The 16,665-nt window shown below is 47.1% G+C and overlaps 1 protein-coding gene across 5 annotated transcripts in view; it reads right to left on the bottom strand.

The window, feature by feature from the left end:
- CHM (CHM Rab escort protein) overlaps positions 1-16,665 on the bottom strand; it is a 1,037,168-nt gene that overhangs the window by 7,280 nt on the left and 1,013,223 nt on the right. For 4 of the 5 annotated variants that reach the window (XM_078768407.1, XM_068135243.2, XM_068135241.2 and 1 more), the window contains 5 exons: positions 6,422-6,542; positions 6,090-6,309; positions 5,911-5,988; positions 4,011-4,115; positions 3,803-3,866 (listed from right to left, as the gene is read on the bottom strand). In XM_078768407.1, coding sequence (XP_078624533.1) covers positions 3,803-3,866; positions 4,011-4,115; positions 5,911-5,988; positions 6,090-6,309; positions 6,422-6,542 — 588 coding nt within the window. The remainder of the gene's footprint in view (positions 1-3,802; positions 3,867-4,010; positions 4,116-5,910; positions 5,989-6,089; positions 6,310-6,421; positions 6,543-16,665) is intronic. The other variant, XM_068135242.2, reaches the window with a different exon arrangement.

The raw sequence follows: 16,665 nt of genomic DNA, 5'->3' as shown, positions 1-16,665 counted from the left end.
GACTCTATCTCGAGAAGATGCTTGCGTTAGAGGATGACAACCCTGAGGTTCATCAGAAGTTCCAATCTGGTTATCATGTAATCCGGCGCAGTGACCAATACTGGGCTGGCCTAGGCTCTGATCTTGTGATAGAACAGACATTAATGCGCTCACTGAAAAGCCAAGGGGGGCTGACTCGAGGAAGTGGGATGTCAGAGCACCAGAGAGCAGTTTGGACTCTGTCTTCAACCATATCGTCCTCCTACAACCTTGCTATGCAAGAACTGACCTCGAGTAGCTACTCAACAAGTGAACAACATAAGGAGTTGACAACATCCAGGGTGAGTCGAGATGAAGCTGATCGTGGCAAAGTTGCCGAAAAACTGGACAGCTTCACACCATTTTCTGATGACAAGTCATTGCGCAATATCATCACAGGGGTTACTGCAAATGAGGATGTCAATGTTCATGACCTATTCAAAGTAGGTAGTGACATTGTCAAGAAGATGGATGATCACCCAGCTTACTCCTATTCACACAAAAGGAGTTCTAAAGCCAAGACACTTGCATTCAGCAGGGCAGTCAAAGTTGCTGAGGACCGCACAATAGATCCAGCGTTACTATTCCAGAGGTTCTTAGTGGTGTCACAGACGGGAGATCTCCAGATAGGTGAAGTGATGAAATATGAACTCTGCCCATACCCAATGTCTCTTTTTGAGGCAAAAAACATCCTGCGCCAGCCAGATAAACCACAGTTGGCGGAGGCAATAAGGAATTATGCTACAACCAAATCTGACAATGCTGTCAACCAGACAGTTCCAGGAACAGATCACTATGTTCTTGACGGGGGATCACTTATTCACCGCTTAAAGTGGACAGAGGGATTCACCTACAGTTCCATTGCAGATGAATATGCCTCATTTACAGTACGACACTATGGCAAAGCTACTGTTGTGTTTGATGGTTATGAGGCTGGGCCAAGCACAAAGGACTGTTCTCATCAACGTCGGAATAGAAACAAGAATGCCACCAAGGTTAACATTACGGAGTCAACAAAATTTGTTGGGAAAAAGGAGGACTTTCTGTCGAATGAGTCAAACAAGCAGGCAATGATACTGTTGATTATAGAGGTGTTGCACAAGGAAGGCTGTGAGGTGATCCAAGCAGAGGGAGATGCTGATGTTGAGATTGCAAAAGCGGCCGTCGCAAATGCGGCTTCCAGATCTACAACCCTCATTGGAGAAGATACAGATCTCCTTCTCCTCCTGCTCTTCTATATGGTGGAGACAAACTGCATTGAACTCTATTTCCGTTCTGACAAGGCAAAATCAAATGTCTACAATATCAAAGTCCTTCAGCAGATACTTGGAAATGCAGCCTGCAGAGATATATTGTTCCTTCATGCATTAACTGGCTGTGACGCAACGTCTCGTGTCTTTGGGATTGGAAAGAAGTCAGGGTTTCAAAGAATCATCAAGAAAGAAAAGGAACTGATAGACAGCTCAAAGGTGTTCTGTAAACCACAGCAGAGTCAGGATGTTATTGAAACTGCAGGCTGCAGAGCAATGGTGGCATTGTTTGAAGCAAATCAGAACGACTCATTGGCATCGATCAGATACAACATTCTCTGCAAAAAGGTTGCAAGGGCTAAGGCATTTGTCACTCCTGAAAGACTGCCACCCACATCCGCTGCCTGCAAGTTTCATTCTCTGCGGACCTATTACCAGGTAATGGAATGGATGGGCCTTTGTTGTGGAATGGAGCCAACGGAGTGGGGATGGAAGGTAGAAGGAGGAAAACTTGTTCCAGTGATGACAGACAAAAGCCCTGCTCCAGACATACTACTTCAGATGATTCACTGCAACTGTTCAGGGGGGTGCAAAACACTAAGGTGTTCATGTAGGAAGCATGGATTAGAGTGCACCAGTGCATGTGGACATTGCCAGGACAGCAACTGTGACAATATGAGTGTTGAACCAGACATAGAGGAGGAGGAGGAGGACGATGAAACTGGAATCTAAGACTAGAAGGCATATGGTACTTCCACATGTGTCAAAATTGTCCAATTTTTTATATGTTGCTTTCCATGTCATAGACTGGCAGAAACAATCAAAGAACATATATTTGTGCAAATATTTACTTTAAATTGCGAATGGTCTCAGGATTAGCACTGCATAAACTACCAGCAACGATCATAATACAAATATTGGTGCAAAATTAACTTTAAATTGTTAGTGGTCTGATGATTATCAGTCAATTTTTTTACGTTTTATCTGCCGGCAGCCATCTTGTTTTCTGACGTCACTGAGGGACTTTCCCATGCGTCAAAATTGTCCAACTTTTAATATGTTGTCTTCCACTTCATAAACTACTAGAAATAAGCATAAAACAAAAATTTGCAATTTTTTGGGGGTCAGGCAGTATATTGACCCGTCTATTAGGAGTTGTCAAATTGTTCTCATCCAGTTAACTTTCTTTAGATATTAATCAAACCGTTACAATACACGTTATAGGAAACTAGAGCAATGAGACTGTCGCCAATATGCCTCCGTGTATTACCTGTGCGTGACAACGTGCAGATGCCCTGGCTCACTATCCTAAAAATAAACAAGTTTGATTTAAATCCCTTCAGCTGTTCTCAATTATCACATTTTTACCAGACATGACAGGTTTCACATCGATCGGTGAAGCGGTTTTGGATTATGTTTTTTTTTTTTAAATATCAGCTTTCAAGCTAATATGACTGCCGAATAAAATAACATTTGACATTAAAAAAATGTACACTCTGCAATCTGTATATGTATGGGTAGAGGATCAAGTTTGTGAAGTTTCATGTTGATCAGATAAGGTTTGTTATTCTATCCAAGATGGCTGCCAAACCACGTGGACCTATGACATCATCATTTTCAAACTATATGTAGCAATAGTATTAGATGACATTTGTAAAGTTTCACATCGACAGGGTAAGCAGTTTTTGAGATATAATTATTTAACATTTTCCTTCAATCCAATGTGGCTCCCTCACCATGTGAATATGAATGAATATGAATGAATGAATGATCGTTTTAAGGCCATTTTTCCCCGCTAGAGCGGGGGTTAGCCTTGCGGGCCCCATGACAATCATGGTTCCCTGTTTGAGGCAATGTTTTTATGGCCGGATGCCCTTCCTGACGCCAACCCTTGGTCACGCTCTTACGATGCGCAGGGATACGGTGTGCCTATTCTGAATCGGGGTACACACCGTGATCATTCATCCCAGCAAGCTGGTACTCAATTTGCCGACCTCGGAAGGATGATAGGCTGAGTCAACCCCCCTGGCGTTAATTCAGCGATCGACCGGGATTCAAACCCAGGATCCTAGGATCCCAAGCCGGCACCCTGACCACTAAGCCAACGCCAACGCCAATCATGTGACGATTGACGTTTTCGTGATCAACTTTTAATCGCTCTTGTTCCCCATTGGGAGTACTTGACAATGTTCCAAGTTTCACATTTTTCCATTCAGCTGTTTCCGAGAAATCCGTTTTTAATTATTTGCGTTTAATCCAAGATGACTGCCATACCACGTGACCTATGATGTCGCAATTATCATAAAAACATTTATTCTACATGGGTGTTGCTACTACCACGACAGTTTCGTCTCAATCGGACATGTGGTTGCTGAGAAAAACGAGGTTTAGCCCGGACGGACGGACGGACAACCCGAAAACATAATGCCTCCAGCCAGCTTTGGGGGCGGAGGCATAAAAAAAACACACCGAATCACTAAACCTGCATAACTGGATGTGATAGAATATCATTGATAACGGCCTGCAGGACACACCTCATTGGAGTCGGATGGAAATAGTGACTTGTCCGTAATGAGCACAGCCCTGGAAATGTCTCTGCTAGATGGGGGAAAAAACAGATCATTGCAATGTTGCAGAGAATGAATGTGCATGCAATTAACTGTTTATGCAAATGTAATGGAAGGCATTGAAGGTCAAACGCGAATAATGTGGAGTCGGATCAGAATCCACGACACCACTCACCTGGCACAAGTCCCCGTGCAGTACCCCTGTGGTACATAGCTTTCCTCCACTACGAGCCAGTCACAGGCAATGCGTTTGCCTTTGTAATCAATCACCGCAGTACAACTGTGCGGGACAAGAAAGTCAGGTGGGAAGAGCAGACGCAGCACACACAGTCACATACCATGGTTTTTTATCCAGGATGATAAATAATTAATTTAAGGACATCAGGAAAACAGGAGGAGGAGCAGAGCAGTGCGCCCGTCGCGCAACAGGAGCAGAACAGTGCTCACATCGCACAACAGGAGCAGTGCGCCTGTCTCGCAACAGGAGCAGTGCGCGCCGGTCTCGCAACAGGAGCAGTGCGCCCGTCGCGCAACAGGAGCAGTGCGCCGGTCACGTAACAGGAGCAGTGCGCCCGTCTCGCAACAGGAGCAGTGCGCCCGTCTCGCAACAGGAGCAGTGCGCCCGTCTCGCAACAGGAGCAGTGCGCCCGTCTCGCAACAGGAGCAGTGCGCCCGTCTCGCAACAGGAGCAGTGCGCCCGTCTCGCAACAGGAGCAGTGCGCCCGTCTCGCAACAGGAGCAGTGCGCCCGTCTCGCAACAGGAGCAGTGCGCCCGTCTCGCAACAGGAGCAGTGCGCCCGTCTCGCAACAGGAGCAGTGCGCCCGTCTCGCAACAGGAGCAGTGCGCCCGTCTCGCAACAGGAGCAGTGCGCCCGTCTCGCAACAGGAGCAGTGCGCCCGTCTCGCAACAGGAGCAGTGCGCCCGTCTCGCAACAGGAGCAGTGCGCCCGTCTCGCAACAGGAGCAGTGCGCCCGTCTCGCAACAGGAGCAGTGCGCCCGTCTCGCAACAGGAGCAGTGCGCCCGTCTCGCAACAGGAGCAGTGCGCCCGTCTCGCAACAGGAGCAGTGCGCCCGTCTCGCAACAGGAGCAGTGCGCCCGTCTCGCAACAGGAGCAGTGCGCCCGTCTCGCAACAGGAGCAGTGCGCCCGTCTCGCAACAGGAGCAGTGCGCCCGTCTCGCAACAGGAGCAGTGCGCCCGTCTCGCAACAGGAGCAGTGCGCCCGTCTCGCAACAGGAGCAGTGCGCCCGTCTCGCAACAGGAGCAGTGCGCCCGTCTCGCAACAGGAGCAGTGCGTCTGTCGCGCAACAGGAGCAGCGCGCAACAGGAGCAGCCCGTCTCGCAACAGGAGCAGTGCTCCCGTCGCGCAACAGGAGCAGAGCAGTGCTCCCGTCGCGCAACAGGAGCAGTGCGCCGGTCATGCAACAGGAGCAGTGCACACCCGTCACGCAACAGGAGCAGAGCACTGCGCCCGTCACGCAACAGGAGCAGAGCAGTGCGCCCATCGTGCAACATGCACAATTTTTCCACCATGCCACATGTGTATTCAAATTTATATAGGAACATGGATTTAATCTCCTTGTTTGTGGGCATGCTTGTTGGTGGAAAATGAACAAGGAATCTCATAAGTGCCCCCTCCCCCCACCTTCCCATGCCTCCTCCCCCCAAGCCCTCTCCCTCCCATGGATCTTCCGTTATCCCTGTTCTCTGCTGTTGTACTTGTGTGCTTCCCTCTCTCTCCCCATCTTGTCTCCCGCTCCCTTTGTTGTACGTTTTGTGTGTCCATTTGTTTTTTTTTGTGTGATTGATGTTAGCTCTTACACGAGCCTCGATCTTGTATATAAAAAAAATAAAAATAAAAAGAAGTGTTTTTAATAATGAGAATGCACTCATTAGAAAAAAAAGGGATTCATGTCCTGACAGTGGGGCATGTAAACTGCAATGATTATGCCATTTTAGGATTTTTAACCTAATATTTAAGTTTTTAACTGAATCACTACTGGAATACTGCATTCTCTATGTGAAAAAATGGTACACCAGTCATTACTTGGCACGGCCTTGGTGAGCCAACTTACTTGCCAGTTCTTCGGTCAAGAACCAGACCACGCAGAGGATGACGTAGGCAGTAGATGCCACCAAACACAGCACACATCCTGTGCAGGTGCAGCGTACAACTCAAACAAATTTATTCGTGCATGTAATCAATAATACACCACCATCGGGCGATAATAATGGTGCCACTATTTATCCCGACCTGCAAAAAGCCTGGGATAGTTCCCCGGCACCGTAGAGTGACCACAGGAAAGGCGTACGGCCAAAGCGGCCCAAGCTGCGTAGGAAGCGGCGTGCAGCCACCAGGCCTGTCCTAGTTTGCACCTCTGACACCATGGCAACCGCCTGCGAAACCAGCAGCTGCAGGCTTGGGGTGAGGCCACGCTCGGTCATGAATTCACGGAAAGGCCGCTCAGCAAAATCTGTCCCACACAGCCACACCTTGATCATCAGCACCAGGTAGCTTACGGTTTGGATTCAAAATCTGATTATCTGCCAAGAACATGCTCCGGAAGTCGAAAAAGTGGACAATACCAGCAAATTCTTCTGGATGATCTTCATGATCCAGGCAGAAGGTGAGGAATTTCATAAGCAATCGCTTATGGATGACGCTCATATCACGGCTCGCAAACACGTCAGCTCGTGTACAAGGAACCTGTCAACAACAAACTCGGCTCTTTACCAATCAGCCAGTCACCAATCAATCAGCAAATCGTTTTCATTTTCAACAACTAAAAAGGCTCAAGGTGGAGCTCTCATACATAGCACATGGAGGACAAGGACAGTTGTGGACAAACAAGTCAACAGGGTTGGTGGGATTTTCGACTTGGGATCTCAGAATCATGAGCTACCATCCTGCAAAAAAGACTTGCTTTAAAACGAAAAATAACCCATAATGCACCGAGAGTCATAAAATAGCACAAAGACAGCAGATGTTGAGCGCACAAAGTTTGAATGTCTCGTTAGCCATTGCAGACATGCCGACCTTTACGGATTGACCATTATATCTCCGCAATAGGAAATTACGCTTCCAAGCAGGTCGACATTACTGATCGGACTTGTTCGGTTGTCCGGGGTAGGGAGGGCGGCCATCATTTTTCCACACGTTGCGACAAGAAGGAAGAGTTGAACTCAAAAAAGGACGAGTCCTTCATTTTCATGTCATAATTCAATGAAGAAACTCACACAACATGAACCAATAATTATAATGGAATAAAGGAACCAGTCCTTGGCAACGCTCATATTTAGAAAACCCTCCTTTCGAGTACATGGATAAAATGCTCATTAATCATCGCAGTGTTCACAATTTGCACATGACGCCTGCATTTCCAACACCTAATTTGCATGTCACAAGTGCAACAGCATCTGGGAAGGACTGGCCTAATGAGAGTTCCACTCGGATCAAACTAATTAGCATTGATGTACAAACAAAACGCCCCACTGTCTGGATGTTGAACCCACGGCGGCTTGAACCGCTAACCCCCATCTCTGTACATGCAAATCCCTACGAAACGAGCAAAGAGCAACATTCGTTTCAAGAATTAGAGCAAATAAATAAATGCTGACAACTTGCATTTCACCACGACCGCTTCCTTTAACTTCACGTATGGCAAAATAAACGGTCGTACATCAACTTCGTATTATTGTTTTGGCAACACGTACCGATTCCGGATGTATTAGGATTATTTGCCTTCTCTCATTGCAGTACACCGTATCCCTGCGTCATGCAGGCGTCATGGAAGAAGTTTCAGGAACTGAGTGGCGTGCTGATGAGGAGGAGAGTGTCGCTGAAGCTGAAGGGAAAGGTGTATGCTGCATGTGTGAGAAGTGTTATGATTTATGGGAGCGAGACATGGGTAATGAACGTAGAGCAGCAACGAAGGCTGGAAAGGGTGGAAATGCGAATGGTTCGATGGATGTGCGGAGTATCGTTGAGAGAGAGGAAGACAAATGATGAATTGCGAAAGATGATGGGAATATTGCCTGTGATTGATGCTGTGAAGAGGAACAGGTTGAGATGGTTTGGTCATGTATTGAGGAAGGATGAAAGTGACTGGTTGAGAAGAGTGATGGAAGTTAATGTAGAAGGAAGTAGAGGACGGGGAAGACCGAGAAAGACTTGGCTAAAGATGGTGGAAGAAGAAATGCGGGCAAGGGGGTTAACAAGGAGAGATGCAGAAAATAGGGCAAAATGGAGAAGATTGTCATGGGGACCGCAAGGCTAACCCCCGCTCTAGCAGGGAACATGGCCTTAAAATGCATGTTGTTGTTGTTGTTGTCTCATTGCAGTGTGTTGTTACCTCCGCCATTTGTAATGGATGGAGGCTTTGTTTTCACCCCTGGCTGTTTGTTTGTGTGCACAATATCTCAAAGTTGTGGATGGATTCGGAAGAAATTTGGTGGAGAGGTTGGGTGTGTGACAAGGATGGCATGATTAGATTTTGGTGAAGATCAGGATTCCCATCCGGGAATTTTTAAGTGATTCTTCACCATTGAGTGAAAGAGCCAAAACCGATATATAGCATGATATGTCAAAAAGTTATGGGTGGATTCGGCCAATACTTGGTGGACAGGTTGGGTGTGTGACAATAAATAATTGATTTGATGTTGGTGAAGATCTGGATGCGGGAATTTTTTTAATTATCAAGCGATTCTTCATTATTGAGAAATATAGCCTGGTGATGGCTTAACGGTTAAGGTGGCTGGCTTAAGATCCGAATGTCTTGAGTTCAAGCCCCTGTCGTGCCATTGAATTAACACCAGGCAGATCGACTCAGCCTGTCATCCTTATGAGGTCAGTAAGAAGACCATCCGCCAGCTGGTAAGAGGGCATTGCATCAGCGGCACAGCCGCACTCCCAGAAAATGATGCAACCAAGCAGCCACAGGCTGTGTGAATGAATGAATGAATGATCGTTTTTAAGGCCATTTTCCCCGCGAGAGCGGGGGTTAGCCTTGCGGGCCCCATGACAATCATGGTTCCCTGTTTGAGGCAATGTTTTTATGGCCGGATGCCCTTCCTGACGCCAACCCTTAGTCGCCTCTTTGATGCGCAGGGATACGGTGTACCTATTCTAAACCGGGGTACACACCGGGAATTCCCGGTACACACCGGGAAAACCGTCACCGGGCTGTGTACGAATGAATACACCAAATCATTGCGAGATAGGACCAAAAACAAAATATAGCATGATATTTTTTATACTTAAAAAGGTTGTGGACAAATTTGTTAGGTGCCAGGAACAAGCTGATTAGATTTTTTTTTTTTGGCATACAAGATCGAGGCTCGTGAAAGAGCTAACATTAATCACAAAAAGACAAACCGACACATAAAACATATGATAAAGGGGGCGGGAGACAAGATGGGGAGAGAGAGGGAAGCACATAAATACAACAGCAGAGAACAGGGACATCGGGAGATCTGTGGGAGAGAGAGGGCTTGGGGGGAGGAGGCATGGGAAGGGGGGGAGAGAGGAGAGGTATGAAACACATGGACACTGCTCGGACTTCCAGGAAATAAGTCGGAATTTCAAAAAAGTGGATCTGGGGTGAATTAACGGGGGTAGAAAAGATCAAGGTTTTGGATGGGGGAAGAAAAGAGATGGTGGTGAACAGCTGTTTTAAAGACCTGGAGGGAGGAGTGGGATTGAAGAGAGTGAGGGAGTTTGTTCCAGAGGCAGGAGAAAAGAGGAACGAAAGAGTGAAGATGAATAGAGTCTTGATTTTGGCAGTTTAACCATAAGAGGGTTGCAGGCAGATCTTGTGCGACCTCTAGGAATATTTGGGGGACAGAGCACAGACAGAGCTGGGGGAGCTAGGCCAGAGCGGAGTCGGTAGAAGACAGAAAGACCACCAACCTGCCTGCGGTGAGTGAGTGAAAGGCCCTCGGAGTTAGCTTCATCGCAGGAGATTCCAATGATTCTGAAAGCTTTGGTTTCAACAGCGAGAAGCCGAGCTAGGTGTGAGGCAGGAGCACCAGCCCAGAGGGGAGAACAGTATTCCATTGCACTGTGGATGAAAGCCTTGTATGTGGTGAGGAGCTCAGGTGTGCCAAGGGAGGACTTCGCACGATGGAGGATGCCCAGTCGGCGACTGGCTTTGGAGGCCAGCTTGGAAATGGGGGTTTCCCAGGAAAGATCATGGCAGATAGTGAGACCCAAAAGCTTGGAGTGACAGAACTTCTTGGAGAGGATTGTTGAGAAAGTAGATGGGAGGGTTGTGCATTCGGTCTTTTTGGAGAGACATAGTAAGAGTGTGAGATTTGTCAGGATTGAAAGACATGTTCCACTCGTTTGACCAGTCTGATTTTGTCCAGGTCTGCAGAGAGTGAGGAGGCTGCAGACTGCCGATCTGAGGGATGAGGTATGGAGCGGCAGAGAGTGGAGTCATCAGCAAAGAGATAGAGAGGATTTTCCAGAGAGTCGGAGAGATCATTTATGAAGACCAGAAAAAGCACAGGGCCCAGAACACTGCCTTGGGGAACTCCATTCTGAACAAGAAGGGGAGATGAGAGAAATCCATTCAGGGCCATACGTTGACTACGACCAGAGAGGAAGTCCGCAAGCAATGCGTGGAGATTTCCAAGGATACCATAGGAGGAAAGTTTGGTGAGCAGAGCGGGGTGCCAGACCATATCGAAGGCACGAGATATGTCGAGGGAGACGGCTCTGATTTCCTGTTTGACATTAAGGACCTCCATCCATTGTTGAGACAGCAGATGCAGCATGTCCAGAGTAGAATGACCTGGTCTGAATCCAAATTGATGATCCGAGATCAAGCCATTGGAGAAGAGGAAGGATTTGATGTCAGAAGGGATGATTGATTCTTTGGAGCAGGCTGATTGGCCTGTAGTTGCAAGGATCTGTTTTTGCACCTTTTTTGTGTAAAACGGTAATGTTGGCTGATTTCCAAGCAGATGGCAGATGATCTTGAGCAAATGAGAGGGTGAAGAGAATAGAGAGAGGGTGAGATAGTTCAGGTTTGGTTCAGGTCTGGATCCAGATGTAGTCTATCAGTGGGATACAAAACGTACGCTGTTCAGCCTGGCAGAGGTATACATTCTATTGGATAGTAGTTTACTGAGTGCTGTTCTAGTTCCCTCTTGTTTTGATACCACGTCAGTAAAAGAATGAGGATCGAGCGCAACCTGGTGGCAAGAATAGAGTATTGCAAATCCAAGCAACACGCTTCCCCAAAAACATAAACCCCAACTTCTCTCTCTCCCCCCCCCCCAACCCAAACCCTCCCTCTCCCCCCCTGCCCCCCACCACAAAATATAAACATCCTAACACTTCCAGGGTCCCCCCACTGTGTCATGGCTTGTATGGTGCGATCTTCGATTCTTAGCGGCATCAACACGTCCACATTCTCCCTAGTTACAAGCTTACATCACATGAGTTACACAGGCAATCAGAGACGCCTAAAGCAAGACGTGGCTACTTCCACATAAACAACGAGGAAATTCATCAAGTTATATTTCCTGCTTAAAGTGGACATGACATGGAAAATGCTGATTAAATCTACATATTTTTTTAAAATCCAAGATGTGGAGAAATATAGCTCATTATGATTATTTGTGCTTCGGCGGATCACGCCCACCACGCCAAAAATAAATGAGCGAATCAAATTTGTTTGGTACAGAAAGAAGGAAAGATCTGATTATGCTGGTATCAAGTAGAATCACCTGATTCAGACTCGGAAGTATTTTTAGATGTTGGACACAATGCCATAAAAGTCAATGTCATCAGTGAGGCTACACATTTTATACTTGATTTCCATATATTTTTTGTTGATGGAATATTTGCACACATGAAGCAAACTATTTGACGACGATGCGTTACAGTAATCATACTATATGTATTTGGTGTACCGGTAAATAATATCGTTTTTTATGCTGTGTATTATTCTTTAAAAAACAACATTACTTTCCGGTACACCTAATATAACTCGAGGAATGTTGATGTTGCTGCTGCATAGCCCGGGACAGTTCTCTTGAACAAGCCTGCCGCACGGAGACAGCCGATTGATCTCCCAGGAGTGACCCAGACATCCCCCACATCACCTTTACAAAGTCGGTGCTACGACCGAGTTAGGGAGAGAGGGGGAGAGGGAGGGAGAGAGAGGGAGAGAGAGGGAGAGGGAGGGAGAGAGAGGGAGAGAGAGGGAGAGAGAGGGAGAGAGAGGGAGGGAGAGGGAGAGAGATGGAGAGAGAGGGAGAGAGAGGGAGAGAGAGGGAGAGAGAGGGAGAGGGAGAGAGAGAGAGAGAGAGGGAGAGAAAGAAGAGGGTTTGGCTCATTGGTGGGCTTGGCTCGTCGGTGGGCTGGCTCGTCGGTGGGCTGGCTCGTCGGTGGGCTGGCTCGTCGGTGGGCTGGCTTGTCGGCGGGCTGGGCTCGTCGGCGGGCTGGGCTCGTCGGCGGGCTGGGCTCGTCGGTGGGCTGGGCTCGTCGGTGGGCGTTTGCTTGTTGGTGGGCGCGTTTGCTTGTTGGTGGGCTTGCTTGCTTGTCGGTGGGCTTGCTTGCTTGTCGGTGGGCTTGCTTGCTTGTCGGTGGGCTTGCTTGCTTGTCGGTGGGCTTGCTTGCTTGTTGGTCGGCTTGCTTGCTTGTTGGTGGGCTTGCTTGCTTGTTGGTGGGCTTGTTTGCTTGGTGGTGGGCTTGTTTGCTTGGTGGTGGGCTTGTTTGCTTGGTTGTGGGCTTGTTTGCTTGGTGGTGGGCTTGTTTGCTTGGTGGTGGGCTTGTTTGCTTGTTGGTGGGCTTGCATGCTTGTTGGTGGGCTTGCTTGCTTGTTGGTGGGCTTGCTTGCTTGTTGGTGGGCTTGCTTGCTTGTTGGTGGGCTTGCTTGCTTGTTGGTGGGCTTGCTTGCTTGTTGGTGGGCTTGCTTGCTTGTTGGTGGGCTTGCTTGCTTGTTGGTGGGCTTGCTTGCTTGTTGGAGGGCTTGCTTGCTTGTTGGTGGGCTTGTTTGCTTGTTGGTGGGCTTGCTTGCTTGTTGGTGGGCTTGCTTGCTTGTTGGTGGGCTTGCTTGCTTGTTGGAGGGCTTGCTTGCTTGTTGGTGGGCTTGCTTGCTTGTTGGTGGGCTTGCTTGCTTGTTGGTGGGCTTGCTTGCTTGTTGGTGGGCTTGCTTGCTTGTTGGTGGGCTTGCTTGCTTGTTGGAGGGCTTGCTTGCTTGTTGGTGGGCTTGTTTGCTTGTTGGTGGGCTTGTTTGCTTGTTGGTGGGCTTGTTTGCTTGTTGGTGGGCTTGTTTGCTTGTTGGTGGGCTTGTTTGCTTGTTGGTGGGCTTGTTTGCTTGTTGGTGGGCTTGTTTGCTTGTTGGTGGGCTTGTTTGCTTGTTGGTGGGCTTGCTTGTTGGTGGGCTTGTTTGTTGGTGGGCTTGTTTGCTCGTTGGTAGGATTGCTTGTTGGTGGGCTAGCTCGTTGATAGGCTTTTTTAGACTTTATGCATTGCAAAACTGCTGAATGAAATGGGTTGAAAAATGGTGGTTGAACTAATAGGGTGCACGGGAAGGTTTTAGGTGGTAAAAAAAAAAATCATAGCCCGTGTGTGGTTCAGAATGAGGGAGAGGGAGGACGATCCAAATTCTCTCTATGTAAATGTGAACTGTATTGTGTAGTGCCAACTGATGGAAGCCAGTATTACAAGTCCTAATATTAGTGAGTTCAGAGAACACCTTACGCAACACAATCTCGAGAAAAAAAAGGACTTGAGCAGGGTGTGCTAGCAGCAAATTTGATTGGTTGAGATGACGTAAATTGCCATAATATTTTGGCCGAGTACTGCTATATCAAAGGTTTTTGAAAGTGCCAAAAAGAATGTGTTCTGCATTGTTCAAGTTGGTACTTGCCTGGTGTTGGGCTAGCGGCTAGGGTGCCAGCTTAGGATCCTAGGATCCTGGGTTCGAATCCCAGTCGATCGCTGAATTAACGCCAGGGGGGTTGACTCAGCCTGTCATCCTTCCGAGGTCGGCAAATTGAGTACCAGTTCACTGGTAATTCCCTGTTTGTCGTAAAAAGGCGACAAAAAGGGTTGGCGGCAGGAAGGGCATCCGGCCGTAAAACATTGCTTCAAAAAGGGGACCAAAAAAACACCAACAACCACGGTCCCCGAAAAAGGCCAACCCCCGCTTGCGGGGAAAAATGGCCTCTAAAGGTGTTTAAAAAAAAAAAATTTTGTTTTTTTATTGTTCAAGTATATCATTAAATGGAAATAAATATTTTAAAGGGTGTAGAAAAAACTTTTTTCGGAAATTTACCACCGTTGATGCAGCGTCTTTTATACTACCTTATTTAGCACTCGTATTTAGCTGTTGAATACAGAGAATGAATGGGATGGCAACACAGAGAGTAACCCAGTTTTAGGACCGGCAGAGAAGATAACCGAGAAGGAAGTTGAGGAAGCGATAAAAGCAATGAAGAGTAGAAAAGCGGGAGGGCCGACGGGAGTTGTGGGAGATATGTTGAAGGCAGCGGGAAATTGGGGTGTGAAGAGGATGACAAAGATATGCAATCTGGTGGTGAAAGAAGGCCGCATTCCAGTGGCTTGGGAACTGAGTACCCTCTTCCCTCTATACAAGGGGAAAGGTGACCCTCTGGACTGTGGCTCGTATCGAGCGATAAAAGTTATTGGAGCATGGAATGAAGGTATTGGAAAGGGTGTTGGAGAGGAGGATAAGGAAGAAAGTGAAGATTGATGAAATGCAGTTTGGCTTTATGCCAGGAAGAGGAACGACAGACGCGCTTTTTATTGTGAGGCAGTTGCAGGAGAAGTACATGGAGAAGAGGAAGAAGTTGTTTCTTGGGTTTGTTGATCTGGAGAAAGCATTCGATAGGGTTCCACGTGAAGTAGTGACATGGGCATTGAGGAAGTTAGGAGTGGAGGAATGGTTGATCAGAGTGGTGATGGCAATGTACAAAAGAGCACGCACAGCTGTAAGGACGAAGGACGGGAACAGTGGTGAGTTTGAGGTGAAGGTGGGAGTGCATCAGGGGTCGGTACTAAGTCCACTACTATTTGTAGCTGTGATGGAGGTGCTGGCTCAGAACGTAAAGGAGGGTTTACCGTGGGAGTTGTTGTGTGCAGATGATCTGGTGTTGATTGCAGAAAGTATGGATGGACTGAAGGAGAAGATGAACAAGTGGAAGGAATGTATGGAGACAAAAGGTCTGAAGGTGAATATCGGAAAAACGAAGGTGATGGCAAGTGGTAAAGCATGTGGTGAGGTGGAAAGAACTGGGAAGTGGCCGTGTGCTGTGTGCAGGAAGGGTGTAGGAGTGAATTCCATTCAATGTACAATGTGCGCTGAGTGGGTTCATGAAAAATGTAGTGGTCTGAGAGGGTCATTAACCAGTGTGGCAGCTACATTCAAGTGTAAGGTGCCAGCTGGGACAGAGGGAGCTGCAGATGGAGGAAATGTTGAGTTGGATCTTGGAGACGGCGTGAAGCTGGAAGGTGTGAAAACATTTTGTTACCTAGGAGACATGCTGAATGGAGAAGGTGGATCAGACTCGGCAACGGTTGCTCGAGTGAGATGTGCATGGAAGAAGTTTCGGGAACTGAGTGGCGTGCTGACGAGGAGGGGAGTGTCGTTGAAGCTGAAGGGAAAGGTGTATGCTGCATGTGTGAGAAGTGTTATGATTTATGGGAGCGAGACATGGGTAATGAACGTAGAGCAGCAACGAAGGCTGGAAAGGGTGGAAATGCGAATGGTTCGGTGGATGTGTGGAGTATCGTTGAGAGAGAGGAAGACAAATGATGAATTGCGAAAGATGATGTGAATAGAGCCTGTGATGGATGCTTTGAAGAGAAACAGGTTGAGATGGTTTGGTCATGTGTTGAGGAAGGATGAAAGTGACTGGTTGAGAAGAGTGATGGAAATGAATGTAGAAGGAAGTCGAGGACGGGGAAGACCGAGAAAGACTTGGCTAAAGATGGTCGAAGAAGAAATGCGGGCAAGGGGGTTAACAAGGGGAGATGCAGAAAATAGGGCAAGATGGAGAAGATTGTCATGGGGACCGCAAGGCTATCCCCCGCTCTTGCAGGGAAAATGGCCTTAAAATGCCTGTTGTTGTTGTTTGTATTTAGCACGTTACTTTAGTTATTCATGCCTGTTTTTGTCCCTTATGACATCCTTAAAAACAGCAAGATTACTATTTGGAATGATTTTCAACTTTGTTTGACTGCCAGACAGGCAGAGAGTATTAAAAAAAACAACCAAAAAAAAACCAAAGTACTAAATTCAGAACCAAAGAACTGTTAAACTACAGGATCAGTTTCCGATTCGTGTTCAAAATATAACATTCAATTTAAATAAGTTGTTCCTGGATCATCAAATGACGTTTTTTTTTTTTTCCCAGAGAGACAGACAGAGAAAGTGAACCAATTGCTTAACCCCGCTTTTCGCTTTGCACGCATGTGGTATAAAGTTCAATGTAGGGATGATAAAAGTGCATGGATTTACAGACGGGTTATTTGCTAGATCCTGAAATTTGAGTTTTCTTTTGCTTTGTCACGTTGGATTTTTTTTCCCCATAATAACTATACTTACTTACTTTTTGCCAAAATCCAGATTACATCTTTACGGCGTAGCCCATCGGGTAATGCCAGCTGGGACCGAATTAGTCTGTCCGTATGTATGTATATGTATATGTATGTATATGTATGTATGTATGTTTGTCCCTTCTGCCGGAATTTTTGTGAGTTTATTCCCTTTAAAATTTGTCTTCTCTGCAACCGTTGGTCCGATTGACAAAATTTTCACCATAGTTGCGCCTCTTCCTGGAGAACTTTGAAT

Source organism: Myxine glutinosa, chromosome 14 (genome assembly GCF_964187855.1).
Source record: "Myxine glutinosa chromosome 14, kmMyxGlut1.1, whole genome shotgun sequence".
NCBI classification, from domain to species: Eukaryota; Metazoa; Chordata; class Myxini; order Myxiniformes; family Myxinidae; genus Myxine; species Myxine glutinosa.
The sequence above is the reverse complement of the archived record's forward strand: the minus strand, read 5'-3'. Positions and strand labels throughout refer to the sequence as shown.